This window comes from Pongo abelii, chromosome 7 (genome assembly GCF_028885655.2).
Source record: "Pongo abelii isolate AG06213 chromosome 7, NHGRI_mPonAbe1-v2.0_pri, whole genome shotgun sequence".
In the NCBI taxonomy this organism is placed as follows: domain Eukaryota; kingdom Metazoa; phylum Chordata; class Mammalia; order Primates; family Hominidae; genus Pongo; species Pongo abelii.
The window spans coordinates 119,132,205-119,156,379 of NC_071992.2; the positions used below are offsets into that span (position 1 = coordinate 119,132,205).

At 42.2% G+C, this 24,175-nt stretch overlaps 2 protein-coding genes across 19 annotated transcripts in view; one reads left to right on the forward strand and one right to left on the reverse strand.

Moving 5' to 3' along the window:
- BAALC (BAALC binder of MAP3K1 and KLF4) overlaps positions 1 to 24,175 on the forward strand; it is a 97,875-nt gene that overhangs the window by 21,314 nt on the left and 52,386 nt on the right. The window lies entirely within an intron of this gene.
- Positions 1 to 24,175, reverse strand: part of LOC134761961 (uncharacterized) — a 159,082-nt gene that overhangs the window by 15,576 nt on the left and 119,331 nt on the right. For 7 of the 17 annotated variants that reach the window (XR_010141255.1, XR_010141264.1, XR_010141266.1 and 4 more), the window contains one exon: positions 4,765 to 5,236. The exons of 6 other annotated variants lie outside the window; for them this stretch is intronic. Coding sequence is in view for 2 of the 11 variants with exons in the window: in XM_063726741.1 (XP_063582811.1) it covers positions 5,163 to 5,236 (74 nt within the window). In the remaining 9 variants the exon portion in view is untranslated. Of the gene's footprint in view, positions 1 to 2,741; positions 5,237 to 16,648; positions 16,844 to 24,175 lie in introns of those variants that run through there. 4 more of the 17 variants (XR_010141260.1, XR_010141258.1, XM_063726743.1 and 1 more) reach the window with 2 other exon arrangements.

Sequence of the window (24,175 nt, forward strand, 5' to 3'; positions counted from 1 at the left end):
AGCTACATATAAAAAGTTCGGCTTTCATTATCTCTACCCCCTTTCCTCTGATTCCTTTGTCATCCTATAGATAACCATTTTATTAGTTTTTGGTTTATCTTTTTTTTTTCAAATAAGCAAACATATGCACACATGCACAGAAATCTCTATATCTATATCTGTATCTATATATTTAGATGCTTTTCATTTTTAAGATAAAAGGCAGCATACTATACCTACTGTTCTGTCCTTTGGCTTTCACTGAAGGCTATATCCCAGATATCACTTCAAAGCACTATATAAATTCCTCATTCCTTTTTATAGCTGCATAGCGCTTGATTGTGTGGATGTGTCCTAGTTGTTCCCAATCTTTTACTGTAACAAATAGTCTTGTCCACGTGTCTTTTCATTTTTTGCCAGTGTAGATTTAGGTAGATCCCTAAAAAGTGCTTCGGCTGGGCCAAATGCTGAATGCCAATGTAATTTTGCTAGATATTGCCAAATATCCCCCCAGAGGCCTTGTGCCATTTTGCATTCCCATCAGCAGCATATGAAAGTGCCTGTTTCCCCATAGCCCTGCCAGCAGGGTATATTACCAAACTTAGGGATTTTTATCACTTTAGTAGGTAAGGAATTGTAGCTCACTTAGTTTTAGTGTGCATCTCTAAGAATGAAGTTGCCATCTTTTTATACAATTCTGGAAAAACTGCCATTTCTGTCCTATATATGATCTGTTCACATCTCTGGGCCTGTTCTTTGTTTGTTTTTTGTTTTTGTTTTTTTTGAAACAGGGTTTTGCTCTGTCACCCAGGCTGAAGCACAGCGGTACGATCGCGGTTCACTGCAGCCTTGATCTCTTGGTGTCAAGCAGTTTTTCTACCTCAGCCTCCCAAGTAGCTGGGACCACAGGTGAGCCACCATGCCCAGCTAATTAAAAACATTTTTTTCATAGAGATGGGGTTTTGCCACATTGCCCATGCTGGTCTCCAACTACTGGGCTGAAGCAATTCTCCCACCCTGGCCTCCGGAAGTGTTGGGATTACAGGAACGAGCCACCATGCCCAGCCTGGGCCTGTTCTTTTGACCATATTCACTAGGTGTAAATCTTCATCCTTTTAAGGTGACTGAGATATTTTGAAAAGCAAAAAGTCTAAAAGCAAAAAGTTGAAAAGCAAAAACCTAAAGTTATTTGTTGAATAAAATTGCTGGGGTTTTGCTGTCAGATGGAAGAGCTGGGACTGGCTGGGCATCTCTCTTGGTATAGTCCCAGGACTTCTCCATATACTCTTTCTGCAAGGGCTAGTTTGGGCTTCCTCACAGCATGGTGGCCCAGGGCAGTCAGCATGTTTGCATAACTGCTCAGAACTCCAGTGCAAGCCCTAGCTAGCAAGGTTGAAGCTGCATTGCCTTTTATGTCCTAGTCTTGGAAATTACACAGTGTTATTTCTCCTGTATTCTATTGGTTACAAATGAGTCACAAGCCTGCCCAGATTTAAAGGGAGGGGAATCAGACTCCACTTCTTGATGGAGGAATGGAAAGTTTCTAGAAGAGCATGACAGTTTTAATAACTATGAAGGACCTGAGATTTAACCCTACAAGTTAGTCCATCACAGTTTCTTGAATACTGGTAAAATACGAGACTCCAGGGTCAGAAACAAAGGATGTTACCAGTGTGGCATAGCAAACCTTTTGGGCATTAGCATATTTGCATCAGTCCCTGTTCCCCCAAGTCTCACTGGGGAGAAGCAGATGGGTCCAGATAGATTCCTGCACATGTGTTACAGGAAATTTCCATTCCTATTAATCTACTGAAACTCTTATGACAAAGAGTACCAATTACCTTGTAAATGGAGAGTCAGTGCCCATGTCCCTTTCTGCAGCTTTCAGCACCATTGACCTGGCCAATCTCCTCTGCCTACCCTTACTCCACATTTTGGAAATGGACCTTCTCCCTCAGTTTCACTACACCACCATTTCCCTTCCACCTCTGATTATGTCTTCTCTGCGTCATCCTCTTTTTTAGTTCCTCTTTCCTGATTTGTCCCATGCTCCACCCATGTCTCTTCACGCCCTTGCCCAGTTCTCTTCTCTCATCCAGTAGGCTCTCCCAGAGGACTCACCTGCTGCTACCATTATCCTCCCAGTGGCTGCTTCCTGCCATATCTGCTCTTGATTCCAGACCACATTTCCAACCATCACAAGGCATCCAAATACTGTCAGCCAAGTTCCTCAAATTCAACTTGCCCCAAACCAAATTAACCTCTTCTCCCTCACACCTGCCCACCCTATGGTGCCATCCCTCTCTGTTCATCAGAATCATCTCTGGTTGTTCAGGTGTAAGACTTTGGGGTTATTTTTGTTTTACTCCTATCTTTCTCTGCACATCTAATCAGGCACCAACTTCTACAGTCTGTCTCTGAAATGAATGGTTGCAGTGAATTGTTCCTTTCTTTCCAGGCCCGACTGCCACTCTAGTTCAGGCCCTCATTAATGCTCCCCTTCAAATCACCTACCACTGCCCTTCCTGGATGTGGCGGCATCTTGGTGGCTAGGCAGTCATTCCCTTCCTCCCCTATTGCTCCATGTGTGTCTCTTACAAAATCACAAGCTCAGTTGAATTTTGTGTATTTATCACACAGAAAATCCCTCCTTCCTTCCTTCCTTCCTTCCTTCCTTCCTTCCTTCCTTCCTTCCTTCCTTCCTTCCTTCCTTCCTTCCTTCCTTCCTTCCTTCCTTCCTTCCTTCCCTCCCTCCCTCCCTCCTTCCTTCCTTCCTTCCTTCCTTCCTTCCTTCCCTCCTTCCTTCCCACAAATATTCTTCAGCATCCACCCTAGAGTGAGTGCTGTTTTAGACACTGGGGTTGGAGCAGTGGACAAGACCAAGATTCTTCTCTCAGAGCTTACATTTGGGTTTGAGCTAATGGTGATGGGTAGAGAAAGAAATAACCAAGGCAATTTCAGACATTGGTAAGCACCATGAAGAAAACCAAGATATAAAATAGAGAGTGACTGGAGATGGGGAAGCCTAGCAGATTGGGTGGTGAGGGGAGGGGTCTTTGAGGAAGGAGCTAACTTGTGAGTGAAGAGCAGGAGCTGCCTTGTGAGCATTAGAGGATAGAGTGTTCCAGGAAGGGCCCCCAGTAGTGCAAAGGCCCTGAGACAGGAATGGGCTTAATGTGATTGAGGCACAGAGTGAGGTGAAAGTAACTGGAGGAAACTGGGAGAGGGATGTAGGGTAGGAGAGGATATCTGTAAGGAGGTAGACTATTTAGGACCTTGTGAGAGATGGGCAGGGGTTTGGGCTTTATTCCAGAATCAATGGAAGCAGGGATAGGATTGTGTGTCCCCACTGGAACCTCTAAACCTCTCATTTACTTCTGACTTTTCTTCAGTTCATTTCTCACGTTCCTACCAAAGAGTCTTTCTGGAGGATGGATGTGATCGTGTCACTCTTGTGCCCAATGATATTTCATGACCGCTATTTCCTACTAGACAAATGATGAAATTCTTGGCATGGCATTCCAGGCCTTCAGCCATCAGGTCTGAGTCTTCTATTCCTACCAATTCCACACTATTGAGTCCTCACTAGGCCTGCCCTTTCCTTCCTTCTCTATGTCTTTAGTCTTGCAACTTCCTCTGATGGAACATTTTACCTTCACCCTTACTCATTGTACAAATCTAACCCAAAAGCCACCCCTCTGCAAAGCCTCCCTAGGCCCTCCCCAAGTGGAACGAATCTCTGTTTTCCCCATATGCCTTTTCTTCTCATTGCTATTTCCACTGCTGTATGGTCAGCTTTGTGCACATGTGCACAGGTCTGCCCTTCCCCAGGAATGAGTATTTCTTGGAGTCAGGAATTGGGTCTTGCTCATTACCTGTCCCCTAAAAAGGCTTGCCATTACTGTTGTCTGAGACTGACAAGCAGGAACACACTTACTTTGGTATCTGTCTTGCATTTGAAGAAAGTGATAGGCTATTGCTTGGTTACAAAACTGTGGGATTTGGGGCATGGCTCCATGGACATCCAGCTGTGTGGTTGCATAGCTGCATAATTGTGTGACTGTTTAGCTGCATGATAATATGGAAGCATAGTGGTCTGGCCACAGTTTGCATGGTTCCATGACTGGGTGGCTCCACAACGTTGACAGAAAACCTTCCCTTTGTATTTCTGTGAGTTACATCATGATTTCTACCAGCATTCTGAAGCTGACTGTATTTTCTACAGGAGAGCCATTGGCATCTTGGGTGGGACTGCAGCAATCATTGCTAAACACTAAGCATCCCTTCACTCTCCTACCAAATGCAGTATGGCCCCCTTGTCATCAAGACAACTCAAAATGCCCCTGTTCCTTTACAAACTCCCCCTCTCCCTACCTGTTAAAATCCCTAGATTATGAGCACAAGGGGAGTAAGGTGAAGGAAAAGCTACAAAGAAATTATGTTCCGTTCATCGGAAGAAGCTTGGAGCTGAAAAACGATCCAACTAATCATTGAGTACAAATGCTGAGATTTTTAGGAGGCAATCAAGACCCAACTGTTTCATGGCCTCGCCTGAAGTCCCATAGTCTGTCAGCAACAGAACAAAAACCAGAATGCATTTTCTTATCTGTAAGATGGAGATTTATGACTTATTTGTTTTTGCATAACAAATACTTGTATATTTTACTTCTTCAGGCAGCCACTGTTCTAATTGTAAAATAAAACTAATTGAATACTTGTGGCAACCTCATGGGGTCAGATTACCCCTGCTTGGCAGATGAGCCACACAGTTAGTAAGACACTTACCCTCTTTGTGCCACAGTTCTCCTATAAAATACACCCCCAGAGTGCTGAGGTGCACATTGAATTCTGTAATGTAATGTATGCTGAGGACTCAGCCAGTGCTTGATACATGCTAGCCATCATTTATTACAGCTGTGACTGTCTCTTCCCGTGTGACTGGGGCTCCTCCCAGGGGACTCCGCTGCATCAAATTGTATAAGTGCAACTCCTTTCAGTTGTGCCAGGTCTAAGTATCATCCAAGCAGGTTCTCCATTGTTTGCTTTTCCTGAAATGACCACACACGGTCAGCCCGGGATGAGGACATGTCCTTGGGAGTGGAGGTCATCTTTGCATTATGTCTTTTAGGGACTCAGAATTTAATTTTCTGCCACTCCATGTCTTGCTTGATTCTTAGAGTCACTCACTTCTGTAACTTTTGTTCCTGCCAGTGTCTGCTCTTGGAATGCCGCAGGCCCGCCTGCTGGTTGTTTTGTTCTAGAGAGTGAGAGAACCAAGAGGGAAGAGAGACAGATAAAGAGAAGGAGAAGCTAAATATCCATCATTGAAATAGAGCCAAAGAGCCCTGCTTCCTCACACTTTTTTTTTTTTTTTTTTTTTAGGCCTCAGGAATATTTTTTTTGTTTCCAGGGATCTCCTTGAATCCAGGCTTGAAGTGGAGCAGATGTGTGGGAGGGTAGGGGAGACGAAGGGCCTTTGGAATGGACAGTGACACTGGCAAGGAGATTCTCCCACAGTCAGCATGCTGGGCAAAGAAAGATAGTGATTTTACTGTTGTCTTGAAAGATCTGATTTTATTTTTTTTGAAAACCTCCAGAATGCTTAAATAAATATATTTGAATATATCTCTGGGTTGTTGAATTTGTTCAAACCCAATGAACACATTAACTATTAATGAGGTGCTTGTGCTCCTTTGAAAGCATGGTAATAATCCTCTTAAAAGAAAATTGTACCTATTTAATATCTTTCTTTGTGTATAATGCTAAATACAGCGTCTAAATTGGATTTATAATCCACAATGCTCAAAGTGACTTCACTTGGCACAGTCAAAGGACACTTTAAGATGCTTTAAATCTAAATGGACTCTGAAAATACACATCTTCCAAGTTAATTCTAATGATTGGTTTGTAACACAAATGGGGAACCTATTTCTAAGAATGATACTTGGGGTGAAATGGAACGCTTTGCCTTCATGAGTCTCTTAAGTCCACTATTATGACCTAAATCATCCCATGAGTATTTATTTATTTTGCTACCTAAATTTTAATTTTCTTTGATGTGGATTTTGCCATTGGGATTATATAGAAATAGACATTATTGAAAGGCTTAAGATACTAAGATAGACCAAATATATATGTCCTTTCAGACAGGGCAGTGGCCTTACCCTAAATGAATGAATGAATTTATTCAACAATTATGTAGGGTGCACTTTCAAAGTGCTAGACATAGTCCTAGGCACTCAGGCTAGATCTAGGAGGAGCCCTTGTGGAGTTTGCAGCCTAGAGCAGCGCTGTCCAGAGACTCAATGTTCTTTGCATTGTCCAATACAGCCTTATGACTATGGATCACTGGAAATGGGGCTAGTGCTGCTGAATAACTGAATTTTTCACATGATTTAATGTTAATTTAAATTAGCATAGCCCAGTAGACCTGGCGGCTACCATATTGGACAGCACAGGCAGAAGACATAGATAGCAAACGAACTCATACAATTAATTATTTTTTATTTATTTATTTATTTTTATTTTATTATTACACTAAGTTTTAGGGTACATGTGCACAATGTGCATGTTTGTTACATATGTACACATGTGCCATGTTGGTGTGCTGCACCCATTAACTCATCATTTAACATTAGGTATATCTCCTAATGCTATCCCTCCCCACTCCCCCAACCCCACAACAGGCCCTGGAGTGTGATGTTCCCCTTCCTGTGTCCATGTGTTCTCATTGTTCAATTCCCACCTATGAGTGAGAACATGCAGTGTTTGGTTTTTTGTCCTTGCGATAGTTTTATGAGAATGATGGTTTCCAGTTTTATTCATGTCCCTACAAAGCACATGAACTCATCATTTTTTATGGCTGCATAGTATTCCATGGTGTGTATGTGCCACATTTTCTTAATCAAGTCTATCGTTGTTGGATATTTGGGTTGGTTCCAAGTCTTTGCTATTGTGAATAGTGCCACAATAAACATACGTGTGCATGTGTCTTTATAGCAGCATGATTTATAATCCTTTGGGTATATACCCAGTAATGGGATGGCTGGGTCAAATGGTATTTCTAGTTCTAGATCCCTGAGGAATCGCCACACTGACTTCCACAATGGTTGAACTAGTTTACAGTCCCACCAACAGTGTAAAAGTGTTCCTATTTCTCCACATGCTCTCCAGCACCTCTTGTTTCCTGACTTTTTAATGATCACCATTCTAACTGGTGTGAGATGGTATCTCATTGTGGTTTTGATTTGCATTTCTCTGATGGTCAGTGATGATGAGCATTTTTTCATGTGTTTTTTGGCTGCATAAATGTCTTCTTTTGAGAAGTGTCTGTTCATATCCTTTGCCCACTTTTTGATGGGGTTTTTTTTTTTTCTTGTAAATTTGTTTGAGTTCATTGTAGATTCTGGATATTGGCCCTTTGTCAGATGAGTAGGTTGTGAAAATTTTCTCCCATTTTGTAGGTTGCCTGTTCACTCTGATGGTAGTTTCTTTTGCTGTGCAGAAGCTCTTTAGTTTATACAATTAATTATTATCATTGCAAGTGCTACCAAAAAGAAGTCAGATACGATGAAAAGTTGGTATGGGGAACATTTCTAGCAAAAGGAACAGCATGTGCAAAGGCCTTGAGGCAGGAAGAGTCTGGCATTTTCCAGCTATTGGAGGACAGCAATGTTATTGGAGCATCATGCAAGCCATGAGTGAGGGGAGGCAGTGCTGGGAGCAGGAAAGGCTGGATCACACGGGAGCCTGTAGGCCACAATGAGGAGCTTGCACTTCATCCTAACAGCAATGAGAAGCCTTGGATGGATTTTGAGCAGGAAAGTCCCTTGATCCAATTACATTAAAGTTTTAAAAAGATATTCATCAAATACAGCTTCTGTTTTTAGCACACATGCCAATATCTCAGATAAGTCTTAGCTGATCCTTAGATTAGGTGACATTTCCCAGTTTTATTTTTTCATAGTTCCTGACTTCTCTTTCAGAGCACTTACATTTATAATTAACTAGTTGTGTAAACTAGTTTGTTATTTATTTCTCCTTCTACCTGTGTTGTCCAATGTGGTAACCACTAGCTCTACCAGGCTATATACCACATGAATAAAATTTAGACAAATAGTTCTAAAAGGCTTGCTATGAAAATCAACCCTGTTATGCATCCCAGTTTATCAGTTCTCTTGGAGTAACTACTGTCAACTATTTAAGCTCGTTCTCTTGTTTCATTTCCTTGTCTCTAAATAATTGGCAAGTCATACTCTTTCTTGATGTTTCGGTCTAAGGCCTGATCTGTTGATTAACCTCATGAAAGGTGAGGATTTCACTCTTTCACCTCCATGCCACCACTGCCAATACATTGTAGCATAACTCGGTTAGATTAGTGTTCTTTGTTGGTATTTTGTTGACAGTTTTCGCAGCTAAACCAGATTAGGATTACTTTTCCTTTCACAGACAATATTTTATGTTTGCTGCATTAAAAATGTGTGTGTTTTTTTTTAATGTGAACTCATCACTAATTCACGTCAAACCCTCCTCTGGTTGTGTAAATTTCCTTTCAACATGTTTAAGTACATTAGGAATTCTATCACAATTTTTTTTTTTTAATTGCCCTTGGAGCTTTCTGACCTGCTCCAATCTGGGCTGGTTGCTGTCCAGGCTGGCTGCATACCTCTTGGCCTTGAGTCTTTCTTTGACATTAACCTGAGGATTTCCTTGGCTTCTCTCCTGTGTTGAATTGATCTCATAGTTCCTGTATTCTGTGTCTTTCTCTTCCTTGGTTTGTTCTCTTGTTTGGCCAAGAACATCCTCAAGTAGCTTTCTATGTAAGAGGTGACATTGTTTTGAAACTTTACTTTTCAAAAAATTTTTTATGCCTCCTACATTTAATCGATAGTTTGGTGGGGTATAAAATCACATTTCCTTAGGGTTTTGAAGGTGTTGTTGACAAGTCTGATGTCATTCTGATTCTCAATCCTTAGTATGAGATTTGTCCTTTCCTCCTGCCCCCATCTCCCTGTGTGCCTTTAAAAAAATATCTCATAGCCTTCAATTATGAGAACATTTTCTCAAATTATTATTATTATTATATTTTGCCCTAGCCTGGTCCTCTAATTTTCTTATCTTTCCTCTCCTATCTTCCATCCTACTTTTTTGGAGATTTCTTCCATATTGTCTTCCAAATTTTCTTTTGAATTTTTCATTCCCTCTACCTTAGTTTTAATTTTTAAGAACTCTCTTTTGGTTCTCTGAATGTTCCTTTTCATAGCATCTCATTCTTAGTTTTTTAGACGCAATATCTTTCTGATTATAACATTAATTAGGTTTTCTCCCCTTATAGAGTTTGTTTATTCAAGTTTATGTCCCCCGCCCCCGTCTATTTTGTTGGCCTTTCTCTTGTTTGGAGGCTTTCCTCTAATGTCTGCTGGCCCTGAACTGTTGGCTCGTATTTAAGGAGAGGGTACTCCGATGTTGGTTGGAAGCTCCATTTATGAAGTTGGGGCTTAAGGTCTGTCATCGTCACTGTAGAGTATGTGGCTGGATCATTCCTTTCAGGAACTTTTGATGTCTGTATTTTCAGGCCTTTTTGAGGGAAAGGGAGTGATCAGATTCTACTGAGCAGACTCTCCTAATTTCCTACCTGGAGGGCACATGCCTGACTGAGTAGGGGAAGAAGCCTGGAGTCCCAGTGCTTCATATTTTCAGCACAATAGCCTCGACCTCAATTGTTCTAAGTGATCCACTGTCCAGAAAGTTTCACCAGGAAGTTTTTTTATTAGAAAACAAAACAACAACTTCTTTCAGGGTGAAGGAGGGGCAGTCATTCAGATTTGGTATTTTGGGGAGAGGTCCTTGGGTTCTAACTGCTTCTGAAGCCAGTTTTTCACAAATTCTTTCTCTCCCCCTTCCAAAGGTATCTAGTGGCTTCCATTCCTGAGTTCCTTTGGGATAGAGGGATAAAAACCACGTTGTACTCAAGTTTCCTTTTTTTCCCCTTAGGATTCAGATTTCTTGAACTGCTAAGATAGTAAGCACTTGCTTATCTCCTTTCCAGCTTCCAAAATTTTGTAGTACATTTTCTCTCTCCTCTTTTTCCTATGAGTTTATGCCTCTAAAAGTTCCCTTATGTTTGTTTTAGTGGGATTTGGGAGTGGGACAGAGCTCATTGCATTTGCAATGACAAAATTTGCCATTTAAAAACTGGAATTCAATGAACCTTTTTTTTTTTTTTTAAAGCCGCTTGGTTATATTGTAGAAAATGGACTTCATGGTTCTGTTGGTTTTGTATTGGACGGTAAAGAGAGTAGAATTGTATCCCCCAGAAAGACATGTTGAAGTCCTAACTCCCAGTACATGTGAGTGTGGCCTTATTTGGAAACAGGGTCTTTACAGATGTAATCAAGGTAAGATGAAATTATATGATATTAAGGTGAACCTTAATCCAATGGCTGGTGTTCTTGTAAGAAAAAGGAAATTTGGACACAGACACAGAGAGAGAGGAGAATGGCATGTGCAGTGAAGGCAGAGATTGAAGTGATGCATCTACAAACCAAGGAACACTACGGACTGTCTGCAGCCACCGCAAGCTAGGAGAGGGCGTGGAACTGATTCTCAGTTCCTCCAGAAGGAACCAACCCTGCCAACACTTTAATTTCAGACTTCTAGCTCCCAGAACTGTGAGACAGTAAATTTCTGTTGTTTTCAATCACCCAGTTTTTGGTTCTTTGTTACAGCAGTACCATGAAACTAATACAGATAGGTATTAAGTTACGTGATTTAGTGTTCTTAGAAATGGGGGCCCTTTGAGAAACTTTCGATATTCTTAGAAATGGAAGATGTTTTGAGAAATGGAAGGTGATTTTCCCTGAAGCAGCAATTTATTCTCTATATCATTTGTTATCTGGCAGTTTCATTGAGTAAATGTCTTAATTATCTTCAACACTATAAAATTGTCATGGTATAGAACACATCTGATGTGTCTTCTTATATCTGGCTAACTTTTAAAATGCCAATCTGATTTATTTGGAAAGCTATCAAGCCAAACAGAGCCAGCTGAACACTGAGAAAGCTAATCAGAATAAAGGGAGAAAAAGAAAGGAAAAAAGAAAGAGAGAGAGAAGGAGAGAAGGGAAGAGAAGGGAAGGGAAGGGAGAAAGAAAGGAAAGGAAGGGAGAGAGGGAAGGAGGAAGGAAAGAGAGAGAGAAAGAAGGAAGGAAGGACAGAAAGAAAGGAAGGAAGAAAGGAAAGAAGAGAAGAAAGAGAGAGAGAGAAGGAAGGGGGAAGGGAGGAGGAAAGAGTGAGAGAAAGAGAGAAAGAAAGAAGAAGGAAGGAGGAAAGAGCAAGGAAGGAATGAGAAAGAAAGACAAGAGAGGAAGGAAGGAAAAAAGGAAGGAAAGGAGGAAGGAAGGAAGGAAAGAAAGAAAAAAGAAAGAAAAGAGAGAGAAGGAAAGAAAGAGAAAGAAAGAAAGAAAGAAAGAAAGAAAAAGAAAGAAGGGGTCCAAATACATCTTCATTCATTTTGACCTAAACTCTGGAAAATCTTCCAGCAATATGAGCCCAATATCCAGATTCTAGTCCCTCCACACAGATTCTTCTACGGACTTTCTGTTTTTGCAGTTGCCCTGAGGCTATAGCTTTTCCCAAAGAGCTAGAAAACACTAGTTCTAAAGGACACATTAATAAATGCAGGTGACCACAAGGACTTGTGGAGAACAAAGAGAAACAATGAGAAGAGCCCCAGGAAAGACCTCACTAGCAGATTTTCTGTCTCCTTTGCGTCTGTTTACCTCTCGTGTCAGAGTGAGGACCTAGCTGGATGCAGGAAACCCAGGCAAAATCTGCTTCCCAGTAGAGTTCACTATTGGTGAAGAAATAGCCCCAAAACTAGATTTCACACAGTTCAAAAGCCAATTCTCCCAAAATAAATTTGCCAGTTAGTGAACCCACCTGAATACCTAAGGTCTTTCCCCAGGTTTTGATTCTGCCTCAATGTTGCCGCAGCTGTCTTGGCTTGGAATTGTTAGTCCAGGAATTCTTCTAAGTGTGAATGACTGGGCTTTCCTTTAAATCCATTTTTGCTGTTTTATGTCCCCTAAACGCACTCTTTGGGCTTCTGCTCTGCTCCTATTCCTGCCCCTGCCTGTATCTACTTCTGTTTCCATGGGGAAGTGTTTGGGAAATTGGAACCTTGGGTCCTTTTTTTACCCCTCTTCATTGAAAAGAACATTTGACTAGCTCTTGGCTAGTATTTTTGGCCTTTCAGTGAAATGATTGTTGGTGAATTACAACTTGATAAAATGATCCAGAGGTCAGATATCCTATCCAAGAAAGCATCTTTTGCTTTAGGAAGGCAATAGAAGGTCATTAGGATTAGGTAGACTGAATTCTATTCTGGCTTGCTTTTTTTTTTTTTTTTTTTTTTGAGACAGAGTCTCGCTCTATTGCCCAGGCTGGAGTACAGTACAGTGACACGATCTCAGCTCACTGCAACCTCGGCCTCCCGGGTTCAGCCAATTCTCCTGCCTCAGCCTCCCGAGTAGCTGGGATTACAGGCACCCACCACCATGCCTGGCTAATTTTTGGTAGAGACGTGCTTTCTACCATGTTGGCCAGGCTGGTCTCCAACTCCTGATCTCAGGTGATCCCCCTGCCTCAGCCTCCCAAAGTGCTGGGATTATAGACATGAACCACCATGCCCAGCCTCTGGCTTGTTTTTCACTCATTGAGGTAGAGCTCTATATCCCCAAGCTCCAGTTTCCCTGTAAAATGGAGATAATATTGCCAACTTCACAGATGTAGGGATTAAATGACCCTGGGGATAACTTGAATGCTTTTTTAAAAATTATGATTTACTTAAAAATGTGCATATTAAATCAGGTAAATTTACTCCTTATAGCTTATAAACAATTATAAAACAAAAAAAATGATTTACAAAGGAGAGAGGTGCAAACCAGGCCAGTGACATTCTGAATAATAGCATTAATCTAATATAACAAATAGTTTTGTTTCATGGAAACTGAATCACAAATATTGCTTTTAGTGGTAGAAAGATACATTTGCTTATTTTCCATTTCACTTTTGTCCACTGGATCCTTTTGATTTTTGAGGCAGGATGGGCCATCATTTGAATTGTTATCACTATCACAGTTATTTTTCATTTTAATGGTGATGCCAGCTTTAGCCATCCACTGCACTTACTGCAAGTTGGTGCATCTAAGGATGGGAACTGTGTGGCCACACAGATGTTGATGCCACTGTTTCCATCACAGGGCTCCTGCACAGGTGATGATTCAATTCTCTCACCCTCTTCTATATTTAAATGACTCAGAAGCTTTCATCCATGATGCCATTTTGCCATAATGAAGTATAGAGATCTCATTTATATCTTCCTTTTTTCATACTTCAAGACTATTGAAGGAATTGATGCCATTTCAGCCTTTAAAACAATACATATGTCAGCACCAAATCATGGAATCCTACTAAGTTGAGATCATTTGGATGATTCCATATTTGCTAATAATAGTTTTTTTTCACAATTACCATGAAACAGAAGAATGATAGTATATCCTCAGATCCCCCCAGGAATTTGCTGACTGTCACATTTTTAGGCAAATTGGCCAAAATGTAGGAAAGTGTCTGGCATGTAGTAGGTACTTGGTAAATAAAAGTTTTTTATGAAATTCATGCCAAAACCATCCAGTGAGGCCAGAGATTTCCAAACTTTATACTTAAAGTTCCATCAGCTGGACTTCAATGATACTATGTCTCAAAAAAATTAAAAAGCATTAGGGAAAATATTACTCAACTTAAACCTTGACAAAGTTGAATTGGAATATTAAGTAACTAGCAACACTGGTGCTAAGTGAGGAAAGTTATCTGCAGAGTACAAAATTAGTCATGGTCCTTGCCCACAGACTTGTAGTCTACATAAGAACCAAAAGGGCCTGAAGAAATTACTGTAAAACCTATCACATTAAGGAGCAAGAGGCTATGGAAAGGACACGCATTCTCACAATGAGAAAGGTTGTCCTTGTAGAGAAACTGGAGGTCTTCACCCATAGACAATCCAGAGCATGAAAATTACAGGGCTAGGACACAGAGCAGCTTTTGGAAGATTTAAACCCCAGAAGCTGATAGCTGCTCAGACTGTGAAAGGGATCCTGAATCCATTCTGCCGGCCTCCCCCATCAAGAATGGAGTTCTCACAGGAAAGGACAAATGGACAAATTCCAATGTGGTTGTCAGGGAACCCTCTGGCAATGCATCAAAAAAAAAAAAAAAAAAAAAAGAAAAAGAAAAAAGTGACAGTGTGTCCTGGGAATAAAGGAGAAAGTCATTTGTGTGTTTTCTGGGAAGCAACTGTGGTGAGACTGGACCTTTGCACATCGGGCACAGCCAGGGGCCTGATGGCAAAGGAAACTGCATGCCAAGCCCCAGGAAGGGCTTCCTTCACAGACTCACAGCATGGCCTGCTACTCTTCCAGCCATGACCTTGGGACTCTGCTGCAAGGATGCCAGTTAGCTGATTTTCTGGGCTCAACTTGTGAACTGCAAAGATGCAGGCAAGGAGCAGAGAAAACCCTGGATGAAGGCATTTGGAAATAGATCATAGGCAAAGGGTAATTCATAGATGTTTGGATCTGGAAGAGACCTGAGGATAGAGAAAGCCACTTTTTTAGACTCACTCCAAGAAGGCACCTTGGCCATGCTTCATGGTTCGATAAGCTTGGGAAATGCTCCATACCCTGAACTCCTCTTAGAGAGCCACAGTGTACATTCCCATAGTAATGGTTGGAACTATGTCACATGGCCACATCTAGCTGCAAGGGAAGCTGGGGAACATCTTTCAGCTGAGCAGCAACAGACCAGCTAAAAGTCAAGATTCTGTTACAATAGCAAAAGCAAAGGCCTCACATTGGAAGGCAGCCAGCAATCTGACAACAGTCCCCCAAATTCTGGGGCATCATTTTGAAAAAATGGTAACCACTGCTAAAGGGGGCTTTTCCCTTCCATTTTCATTGCATGGAATTATACCAGTTGATCTCCACCCAGGATAACTCCAGGACAGCCTGTCAGCCTGTGGCGGAACTTCCTCACTCCCTGCAGTTACTCACCTCTCTGCCCTCCCTGCCCTAAACAGTTGAAAGCCCAGAGAACTTTTTCTCAGGCCTCCTCATTTTGACTCAGCTCTGTCTTTCTCAGGGCTAAGCACCAGAGACCTCATCTCTGCTTCACTTTCTTTCTCTCTACACAACCCCAAGTTTACTTACTTTCCTTTATTAACACAATCCTCTAATAGTGTGAACTACAACAAAAGGCAATATTGTGTGCTTTCATAAAAGCAAAAATATAAATGATTGAAAATGTGTGCAATTCAAATAGCTCAGAAATGATTTGTGTTTCTTTGTTTACTTATGTTGTAATTTCAGAATTGTTTTGTCATCATTTCTGAATGATATCCTTCTGTGAGGTTCCTGACATGATTCCTCTCTTTCCTAGTTAAAAGAGGAAAGGAATTCATGTGTAAATCCACTAATTTGGGAGAATCTTGGAAGTCACCACCCCTAAGCAAATAGGCTTTACTTCAGCAATTTGGAAGTGGTACCTTAAAACCTTTGATTTCAATGTTCAAATTTATAGCAAGGGAGTTGAATTTGAAGCAGGATTGAATTAAGAATAACTCCACTGAATGCCAGGAAACTGCCTTTGGGTGGCATTTGTCTGGGCATGACCTCAGTTGTGGGCAGTCTCACTGGAGCAAAGAGCTCAAACCCCAAGGTGGCTTTTGAGACAAGGCCTGGGTGGAGAAGTCCTGCCTTGCCCACAGCAGAGCCACACAGGGTGTGTCATCTATTTATACCACTAATCCTACTCTGGACCAGGTCCCTGCTTTACATAGTATCCTCTCAATTAATTTGTAGAACAGTCTGATGAGTTTAGCATCACTATTCCCATTTTGTAGGTGAAGAAATTGAGGGTTCGAGATATAAAAGAAGCTGCCCGAAGTTACACAGTTGAAAGTGCCAGACTCAAGCCAAGCTTTGCTTTACTCTAAAACTCTTTCACCACTGAGTCCCAGACTTTTGGAACTCACTGGCCAGTATAAAGGAAAAAAATATGTGTAAGATTTAAAAGAAAAAAAGGTGTGAGTGTGTGTGCATGCTGATCAAGGTGCTAAGTTTTTATTTAGGGGGGCATGAAAAAGACCTGTCATTTATTACTTCTACCATTTCACAAGAAAGGCTCTCTCACGCATACATGCACACATGCACATGCACACACGCTGCAGAAAGCACTGCTAAATTAATTCAGCAAGTATGTACTAGCACTTATGATGTGCTAGGCACTGTTCTAGTCATTGCAGAATATAATAGTGATAAAAAAACCCAAAAATTCCTGCCCTCATGCTTAAAGCCTAGGTGCAGGGTAATAGATTTAAAAGAAAGAAGAAGGAAAGGACATAGTATTAATGTTAGAACTAAGTGCCATAAGAAAAAAAAAAGAGAGAGGAGAGGGATAAATATATGAGGAAGAAAGCCCTTCCTGAAGAAGGGACAGAAACCCACCGATCTTGCTAAGAAAGGGAGTGAGCAATCCTAGCACCCACACTAACCCACCACACTATCTCATTTTTCTCATTGTACCATGCACCAGGGAAATTGTCTTTGTGACCCACCTTTTGGAAACCTCTGCCCTGTGCTGTCCTAGCTCCACAGAAGTTGAAATGGGAGGGACCTGCATGAAGGGTTCAGACTCTGCTTCTGGTTCGTTTCCTCTCAGGCTTGGTTGGCTGCAGTCTTATCTTGCCTCTGACATGATCTGGGAAATTTTTCATTTTGCCCCAATGTGAATCAATAGTTCGAAGGAAGAACTGTGAATAGAAAACTTCTGCTTTCTGAGGGCAAATGCTGCAGGGCCCTCACATGCCTTCCTGCTGTGCTACCTCCCCTTTGATGGATTTGCTGAGTTAGTTTGAGCTGGTGGGTACTTGTTTCATCTCCCCATGTGTTTCTAGCCTCCTGTGGGAAGAAAATTTAGACAAAGCATGCTTGTGCTCATTTTATGAAGGTTTTCCTCTGGGTTTTTGTTGAAGTTGTTAAAAGGGATATTTCTCAAACTTCATAAAGATGGAGAGCATATATGGATCTCAAATTTTCCTTTTCTCCTTTTCTCACTCTCTCTGTGTGCGGGTTTTTTTTTTGTTTTTTTTGTTTTGTTTTTTTTTTGAGACAGGATCTCATTCTATTGCCCAGTGGGGTGCAGTGACATGATCTCGGCTCACTGTAGCTTCAAACTCCTGGGCCCAACTGATCCTACACCTCAGCCTCCCAAGTGGCTGAGACTACTGGTGTACACCACCACTCCCAACTAATTTTGTATTTGTTGTAGAGACGGGGTCTTACTATGTTGCCCAGTCTGGTCTCAAACTCCTGGCCTTGAGTGATGTTCCCACCTTGGCCTCCCAAAGCACTGGGAGTTTATAGGCATAAGCCACTGTACCCGGCCTTCTTCTTCTCTAGATAGCCACCTATCCCATGCAAAATTCCCCACCATCTTGGCAGTCTGTGTTCCCCTAGGACCGCAGTTTCTGGTTTTTACTCTGAGTACAGCATTCCAATTTCTCACAAAATTCCAATTTCTCACAGTAAATAGGGCAAGGTGGTGCTTGGAATCACAGAGACTAGAGTTCTAATTGTTGCTTTACCTCTTACTAGGCTGAGACCTTGGGAAAATTACTTGAACTTTCTCAGTCCTAGTTTTCTTATCTGTTGTGTTAGGGTAACAAGAGTCCTTACCTCATAGGATTGATGTGGACATTAAATGAAATAATATACCATAAAATTTATTGAAATTTATATGTGCCATGCACTATTCTAAGAGCTTTGTGTATATTAACTAGTTGAATCCTCCACAAATTCCTTAAAATCAGAGCTATTATTTTAGAGAAGAAGGAACTAAATCACATAGAATTTAGGCTGCTTGCTCAAGATCACTGTGTGTTCCTAGCATGTAGAGTGATGGTTTTCATTAATATAATCTCTGGTGGGGAAATTAGGAACCATCTGGTCTTGTCATTGGAGCTCAGTTATCAAGTTGCTACTTAATAGGTAGTTTCATTAAAAAGCAGAGGACTATATCAAAGTATATTTCTCAAAATGTTGAAAACTTAATTATCATACAAATAAATAGTGAGCAGGTATCACTATCTTTTTAACTTATTGATGAGGGTCACGGCTGGATGATAAAGTCAGCTCAAAAGAGAATATGAGGATGTGATTAATAGAAGGGCGACATGAAGAATCCTTGCGGTGATGGAGCTGTTCTGTATCTTGGTTGCAGTGGTGGATAAGTAAAAGTGCACATGTAATAAAATCATATAGGATTAAGCACAAATATACAAATGAGTACAAATTAAAACTGGGGAAATCTAAATAGGACAGGTGGATTGTACCAATGTCAGTACCCTGGATAGGATCTTGTACTACAATTCTGTAAGATGTTACCATTGGGGGAAATTAGGAGCATGCAGATCACTCTGTACGATTTCTTACAACAATCTATAGATGATTTTGAAATAAAAAGTTTAATTTAGGCTGGGCGCAGTGACTTACGCCTGTAATCTCAGCACTTTGGGAGGCTGAGGTGGGCGGATAACAAGGTCAGAAGTTCAAGACCAGCCTGGCCAACATAGTGAAACCCTGTCTCTACTAAAAATACAAAAATTAGCTGGGCATGGTGACGTGTGCCTGTAATCCCAGCTACTCTGGAGGCTGAGGCAGGAGAATTGCTTGAACTGGGACCCGGGAGGCAGAGGTTGCAGTGAGCCGAGATTGCACCACTGCACTCCATCCAGCCTGGGATACAGAGTGAGACTCTGTCTCAAAAAAAAAAAAAAAAAATTAGTTTAAAAACAAAATAAATAAATGGCTCAGAACAAAAGAGAATATGAGAAACTTTTAAAAAATAGTTGGTGGAAAGATGGAAAGCTGAGATAAGATTGCTAAATTAAATACAAAACTAGTTACATCCTAAAGGACAAAACAAAACAAAAACAAAAAAATTCCACAAAACCCAAACCTATAGTCTTTGGGGTTCTCTTCTCTATCAGACAGAAAAGAAACTCATCATGCATGATCAGTTCTCAGAATTGTAAGCTGTTTGGCCCTAATCAAATGTGCAAACCAAGTTGCACACTCTAGGCCAGGATCTCTCAATGCCTCCAGCACTATGGAAATTTTGGGCCCAAATAATTCTTTGCTGGGGGTGCTGTCGTGGGCACTGTAGGATGTTTAGTAGCATGTTTGGCCTCTACAGCTGAAACATCTCCACATGTCCACTGGGGGCAAAGTCATGCTGGGTAGGAACCCCAGAACACCTTTGGGTGAGCTTCTTGGGAAGTGCTCCTGGCATAACGTTAATCATCTTTTCTGCATTATCCCAAACTCTGGATAATTGTTCTTCACAAATAAAACTACCATTTGCAGGGTCACTGTGCTGAATAGAAGCACCATGTGCTCTAGGCAGAGTCACAGACTTTTAGCAGAACAGGATCCTTAGAAATTTTCTAGGCCTGCTTCACCCTCCTCGTTTCCCAGCTGAGGAATACCAGTGGAGATGGCTTGGCTAAAGGCACATAGCTAGTTCATGTGGGTGTGTCCAATTCAATCCTGTCTTCTTCCAAATGGATGTGAAGCAGTCACTATGAAGTCTTTAAAACTTTGTGGGTGCCAATTATGTGCCAGGCCCTGCGCTGGGCTCACAGCCAGGTGATGGCTAACACGAGGTCCTGCTCTTGAGGCACTGATGGTCTTCCTGGGGAGATAAGGATGTAGGCAAATAATTACTGTGGGAGGGATACTCAGTAGTGCAGGCTGAGGATGAAGGCTGTGATGGCCTTAGAGTCTCAGGGATAAGCCCTAAGGGAGTCCGATGAGGACCAGAATTCCCAGCTCCATGATCAAAGAGTGGTGGTTGTACTCATTGCAGAGGGAAGTTGTTGTTGCTGGCTCAGAGGGAATGTGAGGCCCGAAAGCGAATCTGTCCACAGTGCAGGCCTGGGCCAGGTTCTGGGATTACAATGATAAGTAGGGCGAGTGCAGAAATGGGGAGCTGTGAAGAACAGGTTGAAGAAAGGAGCAGATTTATAGCCAAGAGATCAGGCCAAAGATAGGACAGGGTGGGTGAATGGGAGCAATGCAATTCTGAGATGGAGAAATTAAGACAACTAGAGTTCCAGGAAGAAAAGAACAACTGGGTAAAATCATAGCAGTGTTTAGAGCATGGCGGTGCCCGTGGTTTACTGTTAGTGGTCACTATGGTTTCCAGAAATCTAACTGCGTGAATGGCACCCAGGATCTGAATCTGGGACTTCCTGGCTGGCTGCACCCTGCAAGGCTCATGTGCTTGGCCTCAGAGAGGAAAGGGAGTGGAACTGGGACTCGGAACAAAAATTTGGCAGAGCATGAATCCAGGCCTGGCTGGCACAGGAGCTGCTTCCAAGATATTTTATATCCAAAGCACGATCCTCACATGTTGTGGCAGTTACAGGAAGGAGGCTTCCAACTTTAGCATCCTTCAAGCCCTTGCCTCGTTCCTCGTGACTCACCAGGGAGAGAGAAACTGGAAAACAGGGACCAGAAGGATGTAGAGAGAGGATTAGACAAAATGAGGGCCAGAGCAAGATGCAAAGTGGGGATGCTGGCCGACAGTTATTTGGGATTCAGCAGGCAAGCCTTCCTTAGGGAAACCCTTCCAGGCAAGGAGGAGAACAAGTTGAGATATAAAGCAATGATCGTGTGAAAATAGATAGGATTGAAAATGAATGAAGACAAACATTTTATCTGCCCAGCTTCTTGAATTCAGGTGACTCTGGATGACCGAACATCTATGTAATAGCTTTTCTGTTATTCTTTCCTTTCTGGATAATTGGATTAGAAAACTCTAGTAAACCTCAGTTATAGCATCCCTGAAAACACAGCTCAAAAGGGGAAAAGTTGAAGAGAGCTGGCTTTCCTTTCTCTGGGATATAAGATGTAGAGTTTAGGTTTGGTGATGAGGTTTTGAGGCCTTTCAGAATATTAAAAGGAAGAGAGAGAATTCTCAGGAAAGGGTGGAGGTGCTGTAGGAACTGACTATCCCACAAGGGTTCCTTCCTGCCACTCCCCAGAGGTGAGTGGTTGTGCTCTGGAGGTGGAAGGGGAGGGAATTAGCAATTTTGGAGTGTTCATCTTTGCAAAAGCTCCCTGGGTGAATCAGGCTGTGAGCAGGGTGTTGTAGGAATATGTTTTTTTGTTTTTGTTTTTGAGACGGAGTCTCGCTCTGTCGCCCAGGCTGGAGTGCAGTGGTGCAATATCAGCTCACTGCAAGCTCCGCCTCCCATGTTCACACCATTCTCCTGCCTCAGCCTCCTGAGTAGCTGGGACTACAGTCTCCCACAACCACACCTGGCTAATTTTTTGTATTTTTAGTAGAGACAGGTGTTTCACCGTGTTAGCCAGGATGGTCTTGATCTCCTGACCTTGTGATCTGCCCGCCTTGGCCTCCCAAAGTGCTGGGATTACAGGCATGAGCCACTGCGCCCAGCCAGGAATATCTTTAGGTAACCCCATGCCGCTAATAAAATTCCCCATGTGCTGTAGCTAAATAGTTTCTGTCTTAGTGTACATTGATTTCCTCGGGACTTAGGGCCATAGCTACAGGGGATTTGGACCTAATAGCCATAACAAAATAAATGAGAATTTGGTTAATAGTAGCTAATACTAAAAGTAATATTTACTAGCAGTTTCTATGGGCCAAACATGCTGCATACTGGTGGTGGCACCCACTTAGGTAGCAGGTGAAAAGCTGGCTTCTTTTAACCTGGGATTTTGCAACCAAAGTTAAGAACTCCAAATCTATATTATAGAACATACCTTATGCTGTTCACTGAACATAAAAAATGTATTCATATATATAACCGTACTTTATATACTGGATAGATTTTGCAGTGTCGTTCTGGGGCTGACTCCGGATCCCTCTCCATGAGGATTTTGGGTGAAGCACCTAGCCGGGCATGAGACATGAAATTTCCTTTCTGCTTCATCCAGAGCCTTTTCTTCTTTTATCTTCCTCATTCTGCATCCTTTGCTGTCTCATATCCCACCCTGGTTTGCCACAGAATTAATTAGCCTCCAAAGAACCCCCATTTCTTCATCTGCAGGTGTGCAACATCTCAACTGTACATTTTCTGAGGCTCCAGCCAGCTCCCTTGCCAGTATCCTACTGTTTAGATCTGCACAAGGCTAGGGCTTTGGGCTTTTGAACATTTACTCCCCTTTGATGTGAACTCTGCAAAGTGCTTGATTCAGCTGCTCTTTTGCCCAAATGGCTTTTATTGCTTTCTGCCTCATTCTGTAGTGTTGAGAAGAGGGACAGAAAGATTTAACATGTGGTTATATACAGAACACCTGAGCTTTTAAGAGAACAAATTTTCCATCTGACAATCAATGATCTCTAGTGAGACTTAAATGTGGATTTAACATGAAGTAAGTGACAAGACTCACACTGTCTTCATGACTTCTAGAATCCAGAGGTAGGAGCAGATAGGAAGAGGTTTCCATCCTCACAGTGTTTGACTGTGAAGTCCTGATAGTAGAGACTCTGTGTTATTGATTACTATTGTGTTGTCCACTTGGTCCATACATCTCCATCAAGAAGGCACTAACTGACCAGGAATTCCTGAGGTCTGCATGAATCCCAAGATACTTATCCATAAGAGAGCTTTCACGGATAAACTTTTTCAGCTGCAAGTGACAGAATGACCAACCAGGCTGCTAAGCAGCAAGGAATTTGTTATCTCCATAGCAAGAAACTCAGAGGCAAGGAGGCTCCAGGGTGAGCTAACTCCATAGTACAGGGAGGCCAGGCTTCCAGGACTTCTTCCTCATGAGGACAGGTCTTCATTCACTCTCAGGCAACACCATTCAGAGGCAGGAAAGGAAGTTTCCTCCATTATCTTTTCCTGAGAAGCCCCACAGAAGATGACCTTGACATATCATGGGACAGAATTAAATCACATTCTCACCATAGAACACATCACTGGAAAATGAGAGGATTTAACCATTATTATCTCAAACCAGTCATGTTTTATTTCCTGGGGCTGGGGGAAGTGCTGCTGGGGAGCTGGGAGAGCCAGGATTGCCATTTCAGCCTTTGTCATAGGAAATGAGGTCTGCCAAGGAGAGTGAGAATGGCTGTTGGGTGGACACCAGCAAGATGGCCAAGAGTCCATTGTCAGAATCCCAAAGGTGATGGGAAGTGGAGAAGAACATGGAATGTCTTATTTCCCTTTTGAGTCCTAACCACTTCCACTGTTCTTATTTTCCTGGTTTTGCCCATTAGCCCATTACCCTCTTGCCTTTGCACTTGCATGGAGAGATAACAGTTTAGGGGCTCTGCTGGTTCAAGAAGGACTGTGCAGGTAGCATGGCCACACACCATGTACAGGTAAGAGAGGGTATGGGGGGACCAGATCTGGGGAGGTGGGTATGGGACAACCCTGCAAAACCAGGTAATCTATAGCTTGGGAGAGCCTCTCAGGCCCAGGTGTCATGAAGCATGTTTTCCGGCAGTGGGTGGACACTCAGGCTTCAGTATTACTGCCATGGAATTGCTAGCAGTGGTCAGTTCTTTTCCAACAAAGTTGCAGTGAGTAGCTATCCAGCCCCACCACCTCTGCTCCATATCTGCTCATGAACCTAGGCATATAATTATTGAAGCTGGTTGCAGGTGTAGAAGTTATGGTTGTGTCACTGGAATACTTAAGTTTACAGAGCACCATTAGGTATTAACTGAATTCCTGGGCATGGTCCCTGAAAACAGAACGGGAAACTCCCATGATGTCAAGTGTGTTTGTTTCCATTGCTACTGCAACAAACTACCACAACTTTAGTGGCTTGAACAATATAAATGTATTAACTCCTAGCTCCATAGGTTAGAAGGCTGATATGTTGTCATCAGAGCTGCGTGCCCTACTGGAGGCTCCTTGGGAGAATCCATTTCCTTTCCTTTTCCAGCTTCTAGAGGCAGCCTGCATGCTTTTGTTCATGGCCCCTTCCTTCATTTTCAAAACTAGCAACATTGCATCTCTCTGTGCCTTTAAAAACAGTCATATCTCCTTTGAGTCTCTCTCTTCTGGTTCCCTGTTTTACCTTTAAGGACTTTG